Source organism: Electrophorus electricus, chromosome 3 (assembly GCF_013358815.1).
Source record: "Electrophorus electricus isolate fEleEle1 chromosome 3, fEleEle1.pri, whole genome shotgun sequence".
NCBI lineage: Eukaryota > Metazoa > Chordata > Actinopteri > Gymnotiformes > Gymnotidae > Electrophorus > Electrophorus electricus.
In genome coordinates this window covers 15,338,138-15,362,391 of record NC_049537.1, presented here as the reverse complement: position 1 = coordinate 15,362,391, position 24,254 = coordinate 15,338,138, and the positions used below count along the sequence as shown (strand labels likewise).

At 40.7% G+C, this 24,254-nt stretch overlaps 1 protein-coding gene across 1 annotated transcript in view; it reads left to right on the top strand.

Annotated features, from left to right (window-relative positions):
* The first annotated feature begins 1,775 nt into the window (after window positions 1–1,775).
* cntn3b (contactin 3b) overlaps window positions 1,776–24,254 on the top strand; it is a 45,059-nt gene continuing 22,580 nt past the window's right edge. The window contains exons 1-5 of the mRNA XM_026999658.2: window positions 1,776–2,365; window positions 7,899–8,036; window positions 10,860–10,995; window positions 18,238–18,413; window positions 22,357–22,452. Coding sequence (XP_026855459.2) covers window positions 7,946–8,036; window positions 10,860–10,995; window positions 18,238–18,413; window positions 22,357–22,452 — 499 coding nt within the window. The 5' untranslated portion in view covers window positions 1,776–2,365; window positions 7,899–7,945. The remainder of the gene's footprint in view (window positions 2,366–7,898; window positions 8,037–10,859; window positions 10,996–18,237; window positions 18,414–22,356; window positions 22,453–24,254) is intronic.

Genomic DNA, 24,254 nt, shown 5'->3' with positions numbered 1-24,254 from the left:
ATGGAAACAAAAAACAGAAGTGAATCAGCAAAGTGCAAGTTTCCAATGTACCACCCACATACTAGGCTTTCAAAGCCTGAAAATAAGATACAATTATTATTTAACAAATATTTTAAATATTTGTTTGTTTCCTTGTTTGTTTTTTAGAGCTACTCTTATTTTTTATGGCCATAGTCATTCAAGGCGTGTTAAAATTGTTATAATAATCTCCTTTTTTCTGTGTAGACCCAGTTTCGTTCTTGCTGTCTTCATGTGTTTTCCTTAACATTATACTGAATATCAGAAGCTGCAGTAAGTCACTGTCCAGCTATATGAAACAGTTGATAACATTAACCATCCACCCAAACCCTTTCACTGTGCTCAGTATTTACAGGGATGACAGACATGCCATTGACCTGGAAAATTGTATCTTCCCCAGATTAAGTGGGACTACCTCAGGACACACCATAAACATGGGTAAGGCCGTGAAGCATAAAGGACTGTTCGTCACAGGCTTTTTCAGCCATTTTCTGGGTGCCTTACTTTTTTCTCCTGGTACATGCACCATCTCTTGCCCTGTTTGTCAGAGTACACTGTGTTTTGACATGAGGTCAGATAGAGGCCTGCACCTTTAGGCCAAAGGGCCCGGTTGTAGATTTATCCTCAACATCCATTCATTGTGCATTTACAAATCCCTGTGCTTCCTGTTCACCTTTTAAATGCTCTTCTGTCCTAGTTTTAGGCTCTCAGAGAAGCCCTTTATGATGGATATCGCATGGGTTAGGAGTCACTATGCACAGTCATGATAGGGCTGGGGGATGTAATGGAGAAAGAGTTAAGTCCTTGTTATGTTCATGTCGACTCTGGTGGAATGAACAAACAGTGGCAGCAATAGCTATAACAAAGGGTGGGTCACAGAAGGAGGCCACTTAAAATTCAAAAAAGGAAAAAGCAATATTGTCACTTAGAAGCACTTGAAGGTACATTGTAGGTAGCCATAATTATACATTTCTGTATATTTGAAATGGAAAACAATCTCTGATAGATTAACAATAATGATGAGTCATATTCCAAATGGAAAGCATTGTAATAGCAAACACGTAAAAACAGAAAACAAAAAAATATATATCCCTTATGCTTTTTTCCCTTAGCTGTTTTAGTCTAAAGATGTGTGACTGAGAAAGGAACAGATAGTTCTTAAATCTTGCAGTTCATAGTATATTATAGAGTGAAAAAGAAATCCAAATATGGGTTACTAGCACTGACCTATAATAAATAACCTTATTAAAGATCAGTGGTTAGTAGACGAATGGGTGGATAAATTGAGTATTGTGGGATAGTTTTCATATTTGCCAGTAGGGTGTGCTGTTTTGCAACTTGGGCATTTGAAATTGCCCGAAATGGATTTATCCTTTCAACGGTCCCAAAATTCCTGGCAATGTATGTTATGGTTCGTTAGCCTTAGGTATGTACTGATGCTTAGGAAAGATAAAGCCTTCAGAGGAACACTCAACAAAGTAGCCTGAATATGAAATTACAGCTATGGCTCATGCTTTCTTAAGGTGAAAAGTAAATATCTGATACTGAGCATTTCCTGCTAGTCACAGGGATATCTCCCAGAATATCTGGGTGTAAATCTGTGCAAAATTAATTTTATAATGGTCCCAATTCTGAATTAATTGATGCATAACTAAGATCCATGTAAATCGTGTTTGGTTCATCTTGAGGAAGGGACAGGTTTCGGTTGTGTGGGGCGCATGATCATCGCCATACCATTGAACGGCTAGGCACAGACACTAGTCTTAACTACTTCGAAACGGGCGTGCACACAGCGATTATCAAATCCACAAACCGTGGCGCATTCGTGTCCTGTGTGTCTCAAAGCATCGTCACTCCACTGGCGCCTTGCTTTTCTCGCACAAACGGCGATGGTCTAGAAACGGAAGGGAACGATCCAAGTCTTATATGAGAGGTCCTCGTCCTGTCCTTTACTCGTTGTGGAGCACACTTTACCCTGCCGTGTAACTGGCCGAAGTCGACGCGGAGGCACTTGCAAGAGAGCGAATGTTCAGAGGTTACGACGACACAGGATTTAATTTATGGACTAATTGCGGGACTCTTAGAAAAATACAAGGGCCAGCACCTCTGTGTAAATACAAGGATAAACGTATATTTTTTGGTGCATCTTACGACTGTGGTTTTAGTATTCGAAGCCTTCAAATACGCGCCCAAACTGAGTACAACCTTGGAGAAATGGTATTAAAAACTCTCGGAAGCTAGAAGCGACCTACAAGCGGGATCCGTCCCAGATATTGGAATAAAATAACTACGTTTTTAATTAAGTTGATGAAGAGGAAAAAAACATAGACCTCGCAAATAAATCCCGGTATGTATTTTAAGTTGGCTTTCCTTCGAGTACAGAATAATGCATGCGTTTGCAACTGCTGCATTTGGCCAGTAATGCAGTAACCGTATAACCCAAGTTTCGTACTGTGATTAATTGCGTCTTACTGCAGTCGAAGTTAATTGATGTCCTAATGTATGCCACTGATGAGCGATTCAGTAGCATGCAGTACGGTATAGCATTTGTCTTTGTGAAGTATCAATCATTTGGGGCAACCTGAATTTCTTGTTTGCCGTGTTAAACTTTCACCATCTCCTTCTACTGGAGATAAATACGTTTTATTATTTTTGACAAACGCCAGACAGTCTCTCACGTACAAATCCAATGTCTAATGCCTCGCTAGTGGGGCTGAATATGGTCCAAGGCAGACCGTATTCATCTGACATGCAGGCTGATTTGTGTCACCCAGGGCTAAAGTCCATATGGGGCTCTCACGCCGCGGTTAGCGGGGGCGCACACGTCGTTATTACTACAGATTGAACTTCACATATAGCTAACTACTTGACTCGCCGCTTATTTCTAGATGTGCGTATGTTAAAGCATTAAAAATGAGCCCGGCTCCCTTGCGTTCCTAGTAGGTCTGACTGTTCGTTTATAACGTGATTGTATTATAATGTTCTTGCTTTATCGCACCCACAGAAAACCGAGAAGAAAGATAAATGTGATGAGACGAAAGAGTGCTGAGGAAAGAAACGAAGGAAAAGTTTAGTTACAGACAACCATTACAAGTCATCACCGTTTCTTTTATGGTTGCCGAGCCGTAATGTGTGAGTCTCATGTGAACTTCGCTTCACAGAGTTATGTGAAAAGAGTCAGTCAGACAGACACACTCCAACAGTGAGAAGAAAGTGAGTGAAATAGTAACACCGAGAGATGGAAATGGAGGGTGAAAGACGCTGCTGGAATGTTTAGTCTTATGCACAACGCACCCCTACCATGCACTATTTAGAAGGGAATGGGTTCCTCTTTCTTGTATTCATGCTTATTTATAGGTGCATCTGCGATGCTTGGCCCATCTCATTCTGTAGCTACCAAGCACGGCCAAATTAGAGGTGGCAAACACTGTGAAGCAGCATCGCGCAGAATTCTGTTTCAACACGCTCAGCTGCTTGGTATCTTCAGGCCTGTGTCTCCCATCACTTGTGATAAGTATGCGAAACACAAAGGCTGTATTCATCAGATGAAAGGAAAATTTGATTATGTGATTAAGCGTGTTGATGAGTCTAAGGCTACTGTCTGTCAGTTTCATTCTGTCTCTGAGGCATAATTTACATTTGCTCTGCTTCTATCTTTGGATCCCTAGTCACTCCCCAGTCAAATCTTTCTACATCTTTTTTGTCTATTTATGCCCCCCCAACCTTCTCACAGCCATGGCTGTATGAAGGGGCCGGGGGGAGGGGGGGGGGGATAATGGGCAGTGTGATGATGGGTTTGTGGAGCCGATCACTGGCTGCTGCTTCTCCACTCCGTTAAGTGCACTTACTCCACTGGCCTTACCACTTATCTCCGCGGTTCACCCTAACATTTTGTGCATGCTTAGAAGTGAGTAAGCCTCCAGGAAGTTCTCTCGTTTTCTTTTCCACAGTGCCTGCTCTGAGGTTTTGTGTAGTGCTGTGTGTGGCTTAGAAAAGCACTAAACTTGTAAGAGGTTGCATTACATGGAGAATGCATTTTCATCACATTCCTGTCTTGGGACAAATGAAGTAATCTGTTGTTATGAATTTCGGATTCTTTTGTTTTTTGTTTTTTCTTTTTTCTTTCATGTTTTTGTTGGGTGCAGCGTAGGATAGGAAGAAGAGGAAAAAAAAACATGATGGAAGACATACCGTTTCAGTGGAGATGGTTTTCATTGCATGCAGTCTTTTGTCGTAGGCTCCTGGCAAAGAATTTGCAGTCTGTTGCTGTTTGCTTTGGATTTGGCGTCCGTCTTGCCGAGGGACGTAAATAACTTATAATTTGCCAGCCAGTTAAACGCTTTCAACGTATTACCATCTGAAGCCACTTTGTTCACATGCCGAGTGTGCTCTGTGCCTGTTCCTGTGCGGTGAACGAGTGTGGTCCTAGCACAGGTGCACAGGGGTCGCCCCACGGGACGAGCACTCACTGTGGAGGACTTCAACCCTCTACCAGGAGATTAAAAAAAGAACCAAGTTGCAATGGGCAAATAACATTAACCTCCTCTAACACTGACATTCATTTACAACAAAGCTTAAGGTATCCCGGGAGAGGATGGGGGGCGGGGGGATTACACACATTGATGCCGAGTCTTTCTCAATTTTCTCTCAGCAGCCTGTGGATTTTTGGGGACATCTGTGCAACATACTATAGGCAGCTTCCTCTTGATTTTTTTTTTAAAGGAGCACTGGCTGAGTATCACAGCCGAGTGTCAGATGCTCACAGGATGGATTTACTGTAAATTCCTTGTGCCCTCACATACACATGTTCCATATGCAGATATTCTCCTGCTGCAGTTTATTATTATTAATGATAATAATAATAATAATAATAATAAACTTACTGTGCATCAAAAACATTTCAGAACAGTTTCTGTATAATGCCGAGTAGATGTTTCAACACCAGCATCACTACTAATTTTCTGCTGCCATTTGACAGATAGACTGGGATTTTGATTTTCCATTTTCATGCCATTACAGATCTCGAGGAGTATCCACCTTATATCATATTTAGCAGTGTTTTGTGCGTGTGTGCGTACGTATCCTCCTGTCTGCACATGCAATGATCACTTGATAATCCATGGAGCATGACAGATGATCAATTACTTAAGCAATAATCACAATGCTGCTTCATTGCATCACAAAACCACATGACTGACACAAGCACAGGATCCATTATGAGAGTTTTAAATACACAGCAAACATGACAGTTGGCATTTAGTGTCGCCCACTAACCATTGCTAACAAGGGATTTATTGTGCCAGTTTTTAAGCTATGAGTTCATGCTTTTATTATTTGGACCAATACAGCATGAAGTACCACTTATACTTAAACAAGGCAATCTTTCAAATCATAGTCAAAATAACTTTTATCATGGCATTAGAGTTTAAAGCTGCACATTATGGATAAAAATATTTGGCTAATTCTCACTGGCCTGAGAATTGTGAGTATAGGTGTTCAAACAGGCTTTTGGCAAGATCTAGCCATTAATATTTGTGGATAAAAATGGGGTCCGTTACCTGAGTCGGCAAATGGGGGGAATTTATATGGTTGCCATCATATGTTGTCTCGGACTGATTGCACCTTTTTTTAAAAAAAATGTTACTTAATATAATTTAACACAACAGCAATGTATTTCATACATATTGTATTACTGTCTCTGATTGCAGCCGTATGCAGTTATAACGAGACGTGCCTGTGCAAATGCCATCTCCTGCACTGGAAAATTGCCTGTGTCTTTTTCTTCTTCTGCTTTGAGACATTTGGCTGTTATATGAACCCTTGGGTGTCTTCGACTGCCTCAAGCTGCCTCAAAATCACTGCCACCTTAACCAAGGAGTCCCATCATTTGCCAGAGAAATAGGATCGGTCAGTGGATTTCATTACGCGATGCTTCCCTGGCTGGGAAACAGCGCAGCCTCATTACGCTTGGCAGGGCAATATTGAGCTTATAGTTCATCTCCTCACAGTCAATGGATAATGATGGCACACCATCCTTACGGGGAAACATAAGAGACCGGTTGTAATTAAAATGCACGCTGGCATTTTTTTACGTGGGCCCAGACCTTTAAGAGGCTGCCATGAACATTTAAGGTAGGAAGCCCACTGGTTTGCTTGCTTTGTCAGTTCATTATCACTTGGATTGCAGTTGAAAACATGGGATCTGGACTTTCGTGGTTGTGTGCACACCCCCTGAGTGGGGAGGGATAAGAGATCAAATTAAAAGGTGTCTGGAAAAGACATTACCATCGAGTGGAAGATTGGGCATTTCTTTCTGTGTGTAATGAATGCGGGGCCCTTTAATCCAATGCGACAGAAGGTCCAGTTGAAGAATGTGTCTCCAGAATTGAAGAAGGTGGGTAAATCTACCCATCCTCACAATTACAACAAACATGCACAAATTACTAACACCAGAGGTGGCACGCTTAGTCAAGGCCTGATTTGAAGATTATGCAAACCTGTCTAAAGGATAACAGATCGCCCCTGTTCGAAATCTCTGTTTACAGCGTTGGGAGGCACAGCTCGTAGAATGCAAGAGGTCACTTTGTTTGAATCAGCCCAAGACCAGATTGTGTATACAAATAGTTCTGAACCTTGAGGTTGACATCTTTAAACGCCTTGGGACTGTTCATCTTGTGTTCACAGAAGATGTTTGTATAGTCGTCTCTATGGAATGAAAAGATTTTGTACACAGCACTGGAACAGTGACAATTATTAGCTCATGAAGGAAAAGTGGAATACAAGCCAAGTGGAAAAAAAACTAGTACACTTAGGGGAAAAAAAAGTATTTTTGTTCAATAACTCCAAAGTCACAATAGGGCTGTACTCTTGGCTTGTCAGTCTTGGTATATTGCAAACAATTTTCATTTTGTTGCACAAGAACGATTACCATGTGCCATAAATATATGCAATTTAAAAATTTATTTAAAAATATTAGAAGGCAAAATAATACCTTTATAATGTCTTTTTGACACCTATATATTCTTAACTCCATTACATAGCCTGCTACACAGAAGCCAACAAAAACACATGCACAGAAAGGGTCTGTCATTATAAAACGCCCTAAAAGTGCCCTACGCACAACAGCCAGAGGCTATGTCAGCGAGCTCTGGTTCCGGATGACTTGTGCTCGGTCAGCCCAATTCTTGGCTTTAGAAAATGCCTAACAGACTTTTCAGTCGCTTCTTGGTACGTCTCAGGAGAAAAGGTAACCAGTGGAAAGGAATGGCCACGTAGTCCTGGATGGGCCCGAGGGCCGGCAGAAGCGCAAAGATATTTAGGTTGGTTGTTCCTATTAATAGGTGAGGAAGAGGAGCCTTTCAGGTCTGAAGTTGCAAAGCCCCCAAACCTAGTTACAAAGAGTATTCTTGTTTGTTTGGGCTTTTTTTCCACACCTTGATCAGAGGCACATCATTCGATGGTGGTGAGTTTCTTTGGCCTCGTCCTAATTCCGGGCTGTACTGCGAATAATTTCTAAGAAGCGGAGGTTAAAGGGTTCCAATTATGGAGCACTTTCAAAAAAGCTGTTTGAGCTCCTGCCTGTGGTTCATAATTAAAATGTCATCTTGCTACTACAATTGTCGCTTTCTGACTTCATGAAAAGCCGAATGTACTTTAAAGTCTTTTGAAGAACTGAAACCTTCTCTTTCAGTGGAAGGAGAATCTTGACTGCACTGATGTTTCTGTCAATGGCATTTTTAGTGTCTGGAGAGAAAGGGGTGGACTTCAACAAAAGTGTAATCACTGATGTGTCTTTAAAGCCAAAAAAAAAAAAAAAAAACCTGTTACAATTGGCCCAAAATGTCTCATTTTAATTATTTCTGTAATTACTTTTCCCACAGATTATACATCTCACATTCAAGGGAAAAATCATTCCATTCACAAGCAAATGGATGAGAGTCATATTTGCCCTTGGCAACTGAAGATGACGTTACCATGGAAACGGCTGGTGCTGCTATCAATCATAAGCTGCCTCGCAGGTAAAACATCTTACTCGTCATTTTATTCTAAACCGGCACTTGTTTTCTTTGTTTTTCATTTTCAATATAAGTTAAATGGACACTCACAATCATGGGATATCATGTTTACTGTAATTGTAGTAGAAAAATAAAAGTGTAATCTAAACCTGTGGACTGTTTCTGAGGACACTCATGGGTTTGAAATGAAGATACTCCATAACTGGATTTACTTATATAGTGGAATATGTTTGAATTGTTCTGAATAATAAAACCTTTGCAATAATATTTTTGTAACAAAATCTGTAGTAAAATTGCAAATAATACTGCCCCTTTCCAATATCGCTGATAGAGATTTTCGAGAATATTTTGTGTGGGACAGATATGAGCAAGCCAATATCAGTCATGATCCCTGATCATATTTCAGAATCCTGTTTAATACTGTCAACTTTAAATAAAATTAGACACCTTACCCTGTTTGCCTTCCCAGATAACACCTTAAGCTTGCATGATTTAGGTCCCTGACTGTGCAATAGCTTTGTACATGGTGTTTGAAACTGATTAGGAGAGCTCTTTTTTTGCTGCCCACTTGTCATCCAGTTGTGTTGGGGCCTTTTACATTAAGTGAGGCCCTACTGGGACTAGAGTCCTATCCACGGCTAGGAACCTGTCAGAGATGATTGTTCGATCCCGTGGTTCCCAATAATGTCCACCATCTTCACCGAGATCACTACCTCTACCCGCCCTTCGGCACTCATGGGATTTACAGTGAATATCATTTTTCCCTTTTGCTTTTTTGCACTGGCTGAGCTCGGTGCTTGAAAAAGAGGGGTTGAATGCGATGTGAACGGAGCTGGGTATTCACTGAACCAAAGTGACAACCCCCCCCCCCCCCCCACCCACCAAACAGCATTTAGGCCATTTAAACCTCAGAATGTCTCTTAGCCATCTTTGCCAGACTCACATAAGGCAAAGGAAAAAGAAGAAAGGGGGGGGGGGAAGCACACGATGATCAAATCACTTCAGCAAGGTAGCACAGAGCCAAACGCGGCTCACAGATGTGACTTGACAACTACGACGGCACATCTTGTCGGTGGATGTCATGCCTCCGAACAATGCTGGCGACGATCTGTGCAGCACTGTACTGAGTGTAGTCAGTATGAGCAAGACCCCCTGATTTTTACAGACCTTACACTTATTTTGTATTTAAAAAGACTCAACTGATTTTTCCACCTTATCAAAGTCTGCTTTGAGACTAGCTAAAGGCTGCCGGATCTCTGCCTTCCATACCGTTCCTTGTCATTAACTCCTAAACCCTGCTCAACAGTGGTTGGAGCTTGCATGTCATCAGACAGTCCAGTAATATACTGAAAGCACGTTTCATTATCTATAAAGGGTAGCAAATCACACCTCCTCACGAACATACAATATGCTGATTCCGCACAATAGAGCAGCAGCGTCAAGTGTTTTCTGGCTGCTGCCATTGTACACGAGTGAGGCGCTTAACCCCAGCACCGCATCTCAGTCCACCAGTCCACCCGAAAGCCAGTGCACCAGCCTTAGAAAGACACTGTTCTGAAGCCCATCTACAGTATTAAATTGGTTTTAAAGGAAAAAGCAAGACTACTGTGTTGATTCTCTGCTGAAATTCCCAGTCTCAGGTGCATTGCACTCCTGGCGCGGCATACTCCAGCACCTGTGAGGAACGAAAGAGTAGAATTAACCTTCACTTCATAGAAGGACGTATGTCCAGTAAGTCTGTTTACTGCTTAATAAAAGAGACAAGATTCACCTGAATAAAAACAACAGTTTACAGTCAAATTAACTGTTTTTGGAAGTAGAGATTTGATTGAAGCTGGTCTTTTGTATTTTTAATGGGTTTTTTGTTGCTTCCAGTCAGAAGATCTATGCCTTTTTCATGCTTGTCACAGGTTAGCTGTTAAAACTCTTTGTGTCAGAGACTCTGGAAGTTATTTTATTTTATTGCCCACTGGTAGGCTAAGGGTTAGGAAATGTGTTGGTGATCCTTCTGTGGGTTCTTCTGAGAAGCTGACAGCCAGCATTATATCTGACACTAAAAGGGGTATCTAGAAAGTAGGGTGAAAAGCCTTTGAAATATGAACATGGTCTTTTAAGAACGTATATTCAGTGCCACTATTGCATGACTTTTTATTTTTGGTAACCCACTTCTGAGACAGCACAGTAAATTGTACCCTAAAAGCAGGCTTGCTATCAACCACAGACAGAGGAGTAAGACTTTTTTCCATTTACTGAGCTCTATTCCAGCAATTACCATCTCAAAACATTCCTGATATGCAGATCATGTGTTTTGTAGCAACTAAACCAAACCTCCTGGGACATTTCATGTCTATGTATGATTTCATGTCTATGTTCACACATAATACAAGTGCACTATTGAAGCAATCTGACTGTTTTTTTTAATATATATAATATATCTAAAATAAAATATATATATTACACACACAGATAGATAGATGGATAGATAGATAGATAGATAGATATACATGTGTATATATGTGTGTGTATGTTATACATGTGTGTATGTGTAATAAAAAAAATAAAAATAAATATATATATATATATATATATCACCACACACACGTGTGTGTGTGTGTATATGTGTGTGTGTGTGTGGTGATAGATATACATATGTATATTTGTGTGTTTTGTTTTTTTTTAATATATATATATGTGTATGTGTGTGTGTGTATATCTATGTGTGTGTGTGTCTGTGTGTGTGTATTTGTATGTTCAGTGTTTGTTCTTAATTTGTCTTGGCAGTTACAGAGAGTGAGAGAAACTTTCCTTTTGTGTCTTTCTGGCCAGCTTATGCAGAGGACACCATCTTTCATGGACCGAGCTGGAGAACGGAGCCCAGTGACCTGATTCTACCCATCCGCTCCTCCAGTCAGGAGTCTGCTCTGCAGTGCGAGGCGTCTGGTGTCCCTCCTCCCCAGTACAGGTGAGAGTCCCCCAACCCTCCTCCACCCCGCAGCTGTGCTGCCTCCCAAACCATTTGTGGCTGTTCCATACTTCTGCGCTCCAGCTGACCATTTCGCCTTGGCAAATTGTCAGTGTTTGCCTCAGGGGGGATCGAATGAGGGACTAATACTGCTGATTGCCATTGATTTTCGAAAGGGGAAGCCAGCTTGTTTGTCCCCACACCCTACTTGTAGAAAGGCTCTAGTATACTGTACTGTCGAGCACTCTCTCCCACAGCCTCTTACAGCTTTAATCTCTCCTGGATGTCTGGATCAGCATTTTTAATTTTTTTTTTGTAGTTTGTTCAATGTGTACACTAAATGCCTTAATCCCAATATTACAAAACTGCCGGTTTAAATACAGGAGCAGCGCTAGAGCAAGAGACTCCCTCATTTTCCCCAGTGTGCGCAGATCTCAGCTTGAGGTTGGGGTATTAGCAAGCTTAATTCATTAGGCTTTCCCTGAGAGAAATGCACATTTCCATTGTGATAGGCATGGCAGAGAAAAATGACTTTGAATATGGGAAGGATGTGAAAGCATAATTTGTGCCCAAGATTCCAAGGCACTCTCTTGCCCAGTCCCCGGAGGTGTATGGGGCCTGAAATAGCAGTCTGCTCTGGCTCTGTGGTAGATTGTGTTTCGGAGCTTGGGTCAGCATCATGCAAATCCACATGCACGCTCTCAGGGTGCAGGCTGGGAGGGGCAGTAACCTTGCGGGTGACATTCTGTTAAACGCATGCGTTTTCCTTACTTCACCGGCTCTGCCTCAGCAGTGGGGTGTATCATTATGCTTGGTGTGTGTGGGTGTGGGTGTGGGTGGAGGGGGGTGGGTTAAACCAGCACACTAACAGCATGGGGCAACAAAGGAAAACAAGCTATCCTGCTGCTCTCCAGACAGGTAAAATGACATGAATTTTGCACTCTAATCAGAACTCTGAGCTTTTGGTTTATTTATGAAGACATAGAGATGGAATAGAATACAACCAGTGGTGCACATTCAGGACATGGAACAGGAGATTTCAGACAGGAACGGGTCTGGCTGCTGTTCACAGACTGTTTATTATGCACTGTCATTATCCTTTAACATTGCCACTAGTCTGTTGTGTGTCTAATACATTGTAGCCCTGTCTTCGCTATGACTTTAGGAAAATGTGGCTTTAACATCGATAGCTCCAGCATCAGTTCAAGTCAGGATTCATTTGAGAGTTAAAAGGAAGATAAAAGAAGGATCAGGGGAAATATGTCACAACATGCCTTACTTTGAAGTCAGCAAATGTTTAAAAGAATTCATTTCTGAATATCCTTAATCCCTTTTGATTTAAATGAAATGCCTTACACTTACAATACCACTCCAACTGTAACTGTGACACTAGGTTCAATAAGTATCCAGACACTGAAATATAAAAAGGGCTCTCAAGACAATCAGTGCAGTCATGTCAGGAATTGTCTTCTTTTGTAACCAGATCTGCCATTTTGTGAAAATGATGGAGAAATCCCTACAGGTGATCTCTTTCCGGTGAAACCAAACAGTGCAAACCTAACCTGTGAGGCCTCCACACATTAGTCCACCTAATGGTCAGTGCAGTCCGTGGACAAGGCTGGCAGAAGTTGGGAGTGAGTTGTGCCGTGCCAAGCTCCTGTTGCTGCTGTCACAGCTGGTGTTTGTTCCATGGTCTCCGAGCCCTCCAGAGCTGTGAGTGCAAGGTGGAGTGATGGATTCCTTGGCATGCTTTATGTCTCTGACAAAGGCTCCTTAAAGAAACTTGGAATATTTATGCCCTTTTACATTGCTGTAACTAAATTTAATAAGATAAAAGACTGATTTATAAAACATTCATTATGTGACCCATGGCAGAGACCAGTTGCATGTTTATTCAGCACTGGTTGCACACATAATTCATTTATTTTATTGATTGTTAATTAACACAGTTTTGGTCCTACCCACTGAAGAACAGTCGGCAGAGAATTATGGCTGTCGCCCAAGCAGATTCCTTTTTGATGTGCTGTGTTCTGAGTCAGGTCAGCAGTTCTTTGTGCACATTCGAGCTGAAGTGAAAGTTGGCTGCCGACTGTCAAACCATAGAGTGAGTCCTTGGGGGGAAAACAGGAAGGCAATTAGGCCAGGTCATTATGACAGCACCTGGTAAGACGAAGGAGAGGTAGAGGGCAAGCCTCATGCAACATTGATATGGACCAGAAGGTCGGCCAGAGTTCGTTCAGAGCAAACCTGAAGTCCCCCTCCCCCTACTCCCTTGTGGGTGAGCTGTTTATAAAAGGAGAACCACCATCCCTGGCCCAAAGCCACTTTAGCCTGCATGTACCCACACGCCAATAAAAGCACGGCGACAATATAAGGGAACGAAATGAGAAACCCCCCCTCCCTTTTACCTTTATGCCGGCCGGAGGTGCGTCTTCAAAAGATCAACAGGGGCTACCGAAGATGCTTTTAACCTTGGATAGGAGTCCGTACCGCGTGTGAGGTGGCTGGTGGATCAGAAAGCGATCCAAGAGGAGGTTGATGCAAGAGCCGCTTAAAATGCAGAAATGACACACGGCAAGCTCGAGGTGCGTTTGTGCTGGTGCTCATTAGCCTTGCTCTGCTGTGATCTTTCCAAGCATAGGTTGCCCTCCTGGCACATAGGTTTGCCCTCGCCGGACATCACTGCATTTTTTGGAAAGATAATTGGGGCTGCTTTTGTACACCACATGCTTGCTTTTTTAAAATGTATTTATTTATTTTGCAGCTGGTTAATTAGGTAACATACGCACTGGAACAATTTGGATTTTGCATATTTTGGACATATCGGCAATGTTGGGTGCACTCCGGCTATACACACGATGATGTTTCAGCTGATATTTATGATAATGTTGAAACCCAAAGTCAGGAAAGGTTTGTGTACAACAACTGTGCATAAAACCTGTTTTAGAGATTACTTGAACAGGATTACATCAGCGAGGGCATTTACATCTTGGCCCACTGGTCATTACCTGAAAATAGCTCAGGCTTTTTGGTTAATTCCTGGCCAGCTTTTTCCCACTTGTAAAAAGGCCTCTCCATTACCCAAGCTACATCATCTTTACTCTTCAAGCTTCACTGGTAAAATAAATGAATGAGTGAGTGCATGCACGTTCTTCTGTTGAACGAGTGGTAAAGCTTTCTCAGCCTACAAAGAGGACTCAGCCACCCCACCAGCTCAGTCTGCTTCCTGTCCCCCTCGATTACTTTCAGTGAAGGTCCACTGCTTTGCCTCTGCCATGCCTACAGAGTTGCAGCATACGACAAACAGGCTCCACTGTGCTGCACGGAAGATAAATAACCTCTGCTGCTTCTAAAGTAACATACTCAGGAGGCTGTAAAACATTGGGAATATACAGTAGTCACACTTATGCCTGGTGACAGTTATACCTGCGATGGAGCAAGTTGTTATAAAATGGTTTATAAGTGCAACATGGAAATGTTATTTTTGTCTCTGCTGCCAAATACATATGTGTGTCTATATATACACCACTCCAAGGCTGTCCTGGTGGTGATACTTGGGTTTGTGAGCCCTAATGTGGAGGAGTGGCTCCAACAGATCCCAAGAATGACACAAAGGCATGATCTTAAGACCAGCACAATTACTTTGTTGCATCCTAAAATACTCAGGCCTCTGGTAGAAGGTCTGAGTGGGAGGATAAAGATATGACCACCCACTTGAAGATATGACCAAACACTAGAAGGGTGAGGCAGGAATTACTTAGTAGTAAGGTGTAAAAGTTACAATGATGTACATAATTGTACATAGTGTCATTATTAAAATGGTCAGTGTCTGATAAATGCTTGAGTGCTGTCGGTTTTTGATGATTTTATAAGAATAATTATGCACAATTTAGAACAGGACACTTGACAAAGAGACAGTGCTAATGCTGTTTAGAGTCTGTGTAAATGGGTGTGAGAGACCCGTAGTTTACTTAACCACATCTGAGGGTTCAGGGGAAGGTAACGTAGCATACGTCTCAATTAAGTTGAATCAATTAAATCAATTAAAGTGAATTTAACAGCTGTCTCTCAAAAGGTGACTAAAGACGTCAGATTGGCTCCACATAAAGTAAATAATAATGAGGTGAGAATCAGCTTGACGGACAGCTACCGCCCTACCTTTGTAGGTGGAGCTGAGTCTGGGGACAGTCATGCTGCTTTAGATAAGAGAGAAGCGCTGTCTTCCCCACTCATTAGATTTCCATGGCATAGGGATAATATTGATTTTTTTTTTTTCACCTTTTTGCTTTTTTTGCTTTCTCTCTTTTTTTTGGCCATCTGAAATGAGCATTTCACATTCTTTGAGCTGTAATTCCAGTAGCCCTGTGTTAAAACGCAGTCTTTGTGATTTCTTGAATTCTAAAGGGAGGGATTATTAACACCCACAATGCTTCTACGTGATGCTGTATGCCAGCGCATTCAGTGTGATTCAACATTTTCTTTGTGGCTCTTGAGGATTTCAGTCCAGTGTTTGAACATCCTCATCAGCCAAGCTGACAGATGTCTGCACTGATTTAGTCCAGAACTGGAGAGGGAAAGGGAGAGGGAGAGAGAGAGAGAAGCAATTTAGTACTGAAATATGTTTATATATATACACACACACGCACATGGGATTCAGTGGATTACATGTATGAAGTAATCCTTTATTCTTATGGCTCACATATGCACTCTCTCCTAATGTACGTTATTAATATGAAAGTAAAGTGTGATCTTATATAAAGGATATTCAGACAGAAAAACATGACTAGCTAGCTATAGCTATGTAGCTGTAAACTGCACGCAACAGAAACATAAATGCATCAGCTGAACTCATGGCATGGAGCAATACATTATGCTGAGGCATTTTTTTTCTTTCAAGATTATAACGATTATAAAGGTTTCAAGGTTATAAGGATTAAGATTTCTTATTGACTTTATATATTTACATTTCTTTTGACCACGTGCAGGCCCAGTTGTTATCTAGGCAGTGTAGGGTATCTAGCTAGCCATCCTGACTGATCTTTTACCTAATTACAATGTAAATATAACAAGTAAAATATATATATAGTTAGTTACCTTGGGTAAGAACTTGGTATATTCCCACAAACTGTACTAATCACAAAGTGATCACCAAATTCAGTGTGATACTTTGTGACTTAAGTGATATGCATAATATTTAGCCCATATGAAAAACCTCATGTATCTTAAACATAATATATGAGCCAAGTAGGAGAAAGACCCAAAGCAAAGAAAAACAGCTGTTTATTATGTATTGAACGCTGAATCCAAATAGAGAAATTCTGAAAACATATCACCCATGGTTTTTGTTCTTCCACTATATTTATACCTACATGTTTGGCATTTAGCAGATGTGATCTACCAGTGTGCTTTCCACTGTCTACTTGGAACAAATAGGTTATATCTGATTACACTCCCATATCATTACGTATAGTGGGCCTGTGGAAACTCAGCACCATGGAAAGTGGTGCCCCTCTGTGTTGGCAGACAGTTATTGGACACTTAAGAGGGATGTTCATTTAAAAACCATGCCTGAGAGAAACATCCTTAAAACAAATTTGAATTCAGTGCAAAAAGAACCATGACCACGTATTTAGTTTGTGGGACAAAAATATTTTGTTGTCTGTTGTTGTTGTTATTAAATGAGATTTGATGAAGTAAGATATGATTTTATATAAAAAAACATAACTTGCTGACAAACAGGGATTGTAACCTTCCCATCCATAGTGTCAGGCAAGAAGGAGAATGATGGATTGATATCCCTGTCATCAGGGCTTTTCTGACAGTGTGGTGTTGCCTAGAAAATACATTCACACCTTCAATCAGAAATGCTGGTTTGTTCTAAACTCAGCATGACACCTGTCAAAACCAATCAGTGTCACCTTCTTGCAAATTATCATTCACAAGACAACCAATGACTTGTATTGCTTTTTTATATCCCTCCCCCCCCACATTTGTTTTTTGTTTTAATGTGCAGTAATCTGAAATGAAGATAATCTTAACTCTGTTTTTCATGATGTTTCATGGATGAAGGCATGCAGTCTTGTCCATTTAGCCATTAGTTTCTCCCACTCTCCACTCTCCTATTTTCCAACCATTTGGTACAAGTAAGCTTTTGTGTCTGAGACTTACTAGTGGTCTGCATCTTACCCTGCTTCCTTTTAGATTCCGCACGTATAGACTGCTTTAGTGGTGTTCTAAATTCTAGGAGTGGCACGCTAAGAGAGCTTTTCTTCACGCAGCTAAGAGGACCTTTTGGCCCATACTTTTCTTTGCCCTAGAAATTGCTCAGATTGTAAGGTTAGTTGGATTTTTTCTGTATTGTATCTACAGAATTGTTTTTTACAATAATAATGCAACTCCAGAAATAATATCTGGGATAACCTTTCAGCATGCTCTATAAGCTCAGTGCTGTTGTCACGCTACATGTGATGGTGTTTTGTTTGTGTTTGTAATTTGTGCAGGTAATTGAATTTAGGGCATTAATAACATACCAAAGAGTTGGCCCTGGGATGCGTGCTTCAACTGTATCCCTGGTTGATTTAGCTTATTTTCAGCCTAATGGTCTGCTTTACTTGCATTCACACTTCTTTGGTCTTCATGCTGTCAGAGGCCAAGAACAAATCCTGCACTTTAAAATGTGCCTTATTCTGCACATATAGTTATCCAAGCCCCAAAACTAATGAATAAGGTAAATGAACAGTCTCCTTTGAGTTCTGTTAAACTAAATGCCTGTAGAAAGAGTACCAGCAGTTTTGAATGCTTGATAGGAGTAAAAACTTATAATCTATTTTAGATATTGTGTAATTGAAAATGTTTAAATACATAACATTATTTTTTTTAAGTATTTGTAATTTTGTATCTATATAATGTATATGAATAGTTGGAATTTTAGAATCTCACATAAAAAAAATGGAAATGACTGCGCTAGTTATTTCCATTCATTTTCAAAACATTTACCATTTATTAAAGATGACAAATTGCTATGCTTCCTCATCAGTTCCTACATGTATGTAAATTCTGCAAGAGAATTGTAAAAAAACAAAAAAACAAAACACAAATGCAGATGTAATGTGTGAGCTTTGATTAATTCTTTGTTCTGCTGAACATAATAAAGGTGAACTGATCAGATCAATGCTTGTGATGAACAGTCCCAAGCGGGGCTGTCCTGTGATTGGAGACGTGATTGTGTTTGCATCTCTGCAGATGGTCTCTAAATGGGACACTCATTGATCTCCGTGCTGATGCGAGGCGTCGTGTATCTGGAGGGAATCTGATCATTAAGGGGCTGGACCGGGACCAGGACACCGGCATCTACCAGTGCTCTGCTTCCAACACCCGTGGAACCATTCTAAGCCGGAGAGCCAGTCTGCAGTTTGCCTGTGAGTTAATGCACTACTTCCTGTGCTTCTGCATCCCCTGCACGGCTCAGTATGGAGTTCATGCAGGCTCAAGTCATAAGCTAATTAGCAAGTCCTTCACATAGCAAAGACACCAAAGCATACACTGCAGGAACACTCGAGCGCGGGGACAGAACATACCGTTCTAGACCAGTGAGTGAGGTGTGCATGTGAGTGGGGTCCATGCCTCTCTGTATTTCTGTGTATAAGAGCTTTTGTAGTTTTCCTCATCTTTTGTGACTGTTCTGACTACCAGTCAGTGAATCAGATTTCTCAGGTCAGCAGAAGAAAGCAAAAATTGAGGTGGATGTCAGATGCAGCAAGCTGACAAGGAAGGAGCGATGTTTGACTTTATCATCAATTCCCATTTGTCGCCAGCTTTAACGTAATCTTTGAACACTGTGTATTGACTCATGCTATCATGCACCGAAAGTCATGTTTCCCACGCTGGTTGTTCCATAACCCATGGGTTTGCCAAAATACACAGTGGTATGCAGTAATTAAGCTATTTTTTGTTTGTTCCTTTGTTTATATCTGTCAGATCTAGTACTTTTTTTATCCTTAAGGCAATTTGCATCTGAAGGCAAAGATTGGTAGGGGTCTAACCCTTTTATGACGTGATAAATCAAGAATTTGAAACTACACTGTGTGCACAATTATTAGGCAAGTTGTATTTTTGAGGATTCATTATTGAACAACTACAGTGCTCTCGGTCAATCTACAATGTTAATAATCCTCAAACCTGAATATTTAAGAAATTAAAAGTTAGGTTTTGGTTTTCTTAGGAGAATATCTGTGTGCGCATAATTATTGGGCAATTATTAGTGTGCAGAATTATTATGCAACTAAATAAAAAACACATTTTCCCATCTCGCTTTTTCATCTGTTAAAGTGAGAATAAAAAACAAACAACTAAGAATTTACAAGTGAACATTTCTGACATAAAAAAAAAAGTGACCAATATAGCAACCCTTCTTTTCAATAACAAGTGTTCCGTTCATGGAGTCTCAGTTTCTTAATCTGTTGACAATCAACTTTTTGTGCAGCAGCAACCCCAGCCTCCCAGACACTGTTCAGAGAGATGTACTGTTTTCCTTCACCGGAAATCTCACATTTAAGAAGGGCCCAGAAGTTCTCAATAGGGTTTAGGTCAGGTGAGGAAGGGGGCCATGTCATTATTCTTTCATCCTTAAGGCCTTTACTTGCTAGCCACGCAGTAGAGTACTTCGATGCATGCGATGGAGCATTGTCTTGCATAAAAATCATGATCTTCTTGAAAGATGCAGACCTTTTCATGTACCACTGCTTGAAAAAAGTGTCTTCTAGCTCATCTTTAATAATACCAACCCTAGCAGTACTCCACCTCCACCTTGCTGGCATCTGAGTCGAAGATGGGCCCATCCATCTGGTTCATCAAGAGTTACTTTCATCTCATCAGTCCATAAAACCTTTGAAAAAAAAAATCTGTCTTCAGGTATTTCTTGGCCCAGTCTTGATGTTTCACCTTATGTGTCTTGTTCAGTGGTGGTTGGGTTTCAGCCTTCCTTACTTTGGCCATGTCTCTGAGTACTGAACACCTTGTACTTCTGAGCACTCCAGGTAGGTTGCAGGTCTAGAGTATGACAGCCCTGGAGGATAATGGGTTCCTGGTCTTCTCAAATCTTTTGCAGTTAATTTGCATCTTTTTTTTCTCAATACGTTTCTTGCAACCCTGTTGACTATTTGCAACAAAGCATTTGATGGTTCTGTGATCACACCCCAATATCTTAGCAATTTTAAGAATGCTGCATTCCTCCGAAATACATTTTACAATTTTTGACTTTGAGTCAGATAAATCTCTCTTTTTGGCCCATTTTGCCTGAGGAAAAGAAGCTGCCTAATAATTATGCACACCTTGATATAAGGTGTTGATATCCTTAGGCCACACCCTCCCTCATTTCACAAATGTGCATCACCAGATATGCTTAAATCCAATAAGCATTCAAGTTTATATAGCTTGTAGTTGGAAAATGGGCATAAAAATGATATGGTCAAAATACTCTCTTGCCTAATAAATGTGCACACAGTGTATTTTTCAACTTGACTCAGCTCAGCAATTGTTATAATTGCTCTTTACATTTTATGGTGTATCAAGACTCTAACATTGAAAATATTAAAGTCACTGGGGTCTTCACCTCAGTATTTTTTTTTTTAATGTAAGTAAAATTTTAAAGTAAAACTAATGTGTGATGACTCACCTTCTCACCAGTGAGTCAGAGAATAAAAATGGCTCACTTGTCATTTGAAGGTATTTTAGTAACTTGTGTCATATGTGCATTACAACTAACTAACCAATTACAGAGCTTCAACTTTAAAAAGAGGGGAGTCACTAAACTTTGACTCACTCTATGACCATAGGAACTGAACTGGAGAAATAAAGGCAAACTTGGAATCAATAGGTCCAAAGATGGAGGTTAACTTTATAAGGCTATATTAATGTAACAGTAAAATAAATTAGGATGCGTAGCGTCAATCCCAGCTTATGAGTGAACCCATGTAACTTTTGATGTTGCTAATGCCTCTCCTCTTGACCTCAACTTGTAGACAAGATAAGAGCCTTGTATGCTTGAAGTGCAGGTCCTGTAGGGTCCTGCAGGGTCCTGGAAGGTCCTCTGCCCTTTCTTTCTCCATATTGTTCCGACTTGCAATTGATTGGCTATCTGGCCAAAGAGAGCACCTGACTCTCTTAGGAGACAGGCTGCCACTATCCTCATGGGTAAGATAATAAATTTTACTTCAGGGGAATGGTTAAAAGGACTTGCTTGACATTTATTTCCGTTATTGATCATTGGGTAGTAGAAGAGGAGTGTTGGTTTAATAGGGTCCTATTGCTGCCAGTGTTAATTACCTGTTTTAAAGGTGAGACTGTTATTTTAGGCAAATAAATCAGCAGTCTTATCAAGGAGTCTAATGCTTTTTTTACATGTTAGCTGTTTGTCCATAGCTGCAACAATATGTTTAGGAACCAAAATTGTATAGGAATTTATATTGTTCTTTGTTAGTGAGGCATACAGACCTAGGATGGTCTGATTTGTTTCATTTCAAGTTTTCACCTCATACATCATGATGAACCATATCACGCCACTAATATATAAACTTTAATGGAAAAGCTGAATGTGCTGGTTCATAAGAAATCAATAAAACAAACAGAGAGAGAATCCCATGGCACCAGCCTTCAGTTCCTGAGTTCACCTCCTTTACCTCCATTGCTGGACTGATATTAATGTTCTTCACTATATAAGTGCCTGGTCCTTCCTCAAATGTTTGGCATGGGCCAAACCATATAGATTCCGGCCCAAGCACTCGTTAATCAACCACAAGGCCTCGGCCCCTCTGGTTTTAAGCCTTTCGTGCTGTGACGGTGGGACGTTGTGACTCGCTCAACAGACATGAGCTGGAGACAGTCTGGGATGTGTCTCTGCTCCACCAAGGAGTTTCTCATTGGGTGAAGCCGGCCTGAGCGCTTCCACCTTGCCCACCCAATCTTGCTTTACCCCATCACTGCCCCTCCCTATTCATATTAACAGTCATATTGACCCCGTTATGTTTTCCTTGGAGAGTTCAGTCTGCTCGAGAATGTGAAACTAGCAACCTGGCCTGCTACTAGCTCTTCAGCTCTGGAGCAGAGAGGAGGCTTTTTCCCAGGCCAGGTGTTGGAGCAGGCTGCCTGAGTTTCCTCCTCCTCCTAACTTGAATAGGAAGATGAATGAGGTAGAACTACATTGACATGGAGGGTGATGCTGTTACAGAGCAAAGATCAGGCCTCATTTGATAATAACATGTGCTAGAGTGCTTTGCCTCCAGTATGGCCAAATGTTAAAATACGACTTCTATAGTGTCTCTGTGTCTCATGTCTATGTCTATGTACATGTATGTTATTTTGTAGATCTAGAAAATTTCAAAACCCAGACAAGAAGTGCTGTGAATGTGCGGGAAGGCCAAGGTGTTGTTCTGTTGTGTGGAACCCCTATGCATTCTGGAGGTAAGGCTGTTTTATATGGATGTTTTTGTTAGAAACAGCTTTTTTCATGTCTCATGCTTTGCAGAGCATAATTACCCAGAAGACACAGGGTGTAAGAAGTGCACAGAGCTCTTATATTAAAGGCAGCACAGGAATATTGTGCCTGCCATTTAGTAACATATCAATACAGCTGTGGATCATTTCCCAGTAAGACAAATGCGGCTAGGATGAGTTTGAAGTCTGATGTACTGGAAGTTCCCAAATGGGAGCTTGAGGCATAGAAACCACTATTTTAGTGATTCCAAAAGGAAAAAAAACTAAATAAAACTTCTCGGTGCATAAGCTGCACTCCATCAGAGTCAGTCACAATCATTCTGTCCTGTATGCTCAGTAGCTCCCTAGATTTTCTGTGGCCATCTGAAACCTTGAAAATTTTAGGCCTGTCTATTTAGAAAGCTACAATGTCCCAAATGAAAATGAAAGACTGATAGTGAGAAACCTCCATTTCAACTTGAGGCCACAGTGGTTACAGAAACAGATGAGACATTAGAAGTCATGGGATTTGTTTCATAGGCTAACTATTAGGATTTGTGAAGATGATAATTAATGTGTGATTAATCATTTGACTAGTTAAAGTATGGGAATCCCATTTGGTATTGGAAACCCCTGATGTAATATTTTCATATTGTTACCTTTTATAAAAGCTTGCACTAACTAACCAGCGCAGTGAGACAGAAATGAGACAGTAATTCTTGCAATGTCATTTATGTCATTGGTCTGCACTGTATTTTTGAGACAATCTATAGTTACTTTAAAAAAGTAAAACTGGTAAACTGCTGATATTTTTTCCTAAATCCCTCCTTATACTTACCTGCCTGGCCTCCATTTATTGTTACATTTGAATCACTTTGTTTTCAATTAGACTACATTCTGCTTGGCAAATAGAAATGTATTCCTCGACTTGGAATTTCAGTCCAATCGGAAAGCAATATATTTCTCACCAGACTGCATTTGCTGCTCCAAACAAGCAATCGATAGTGAGATTATCATGTCTAAAATACAATGGCGAATGCTTAGTTGGACACATTCTGGCCAGCTCAGTTTCCTTCTTAGCCAGAGGAAAACTTTCTAGTTCACAGCTCAAGGCTGTAAAACTCAGAATGAGAACCAGGGGATTCATGGATTCACTAGGTAAATGAGCAATGGTGTCAAATCCTAAATGCCACATGGATAGTCGAGATGTAGACCAGATGAACAAAAGTAAATAATGATATAATAGTCGTATTATACATTTAGTACCACATGTTCCCAAAAAAATGGATCTTTCAGAGATAAAATATCACAAATACTACGACAAAAACCATGTTGCTGTTTAGAGTTCTTTGATTTATGGCCTCCATTTAGGTAATATTTTCACAACTAGCTTGTTGTGTTCCTCACTTTCAAAGGCATGCATACCATGTATAACTGTGTCTGTGATGTGCCCATTGAAACTTATGCACTCTGCTTCTAGCCCTTGTATGAGGGTGATGAGATGGTGATGGTAAAACACAATTACATGATTATTATATCAAGAGGCATCTTGCAAATCATGGTTCACAGCCTGTGCACACACTGTAAGAATTCTTCCTAAGTGTCTCAGTCATTTGCCGTTTGTGCCTTGTTTGATTCTTCTGTGCAATTACATGTGTGAGAACGACATGTTCTGTATTTTTTTTTTCTTTTGCATAATACAAGCCCTTTTCAGTCAAGGGCGCGCTATCTCTCTATAGCTTTCAAGTCAGTCAACAAATGCTAACTCTACTTGTTAGCCTAATCGAGCT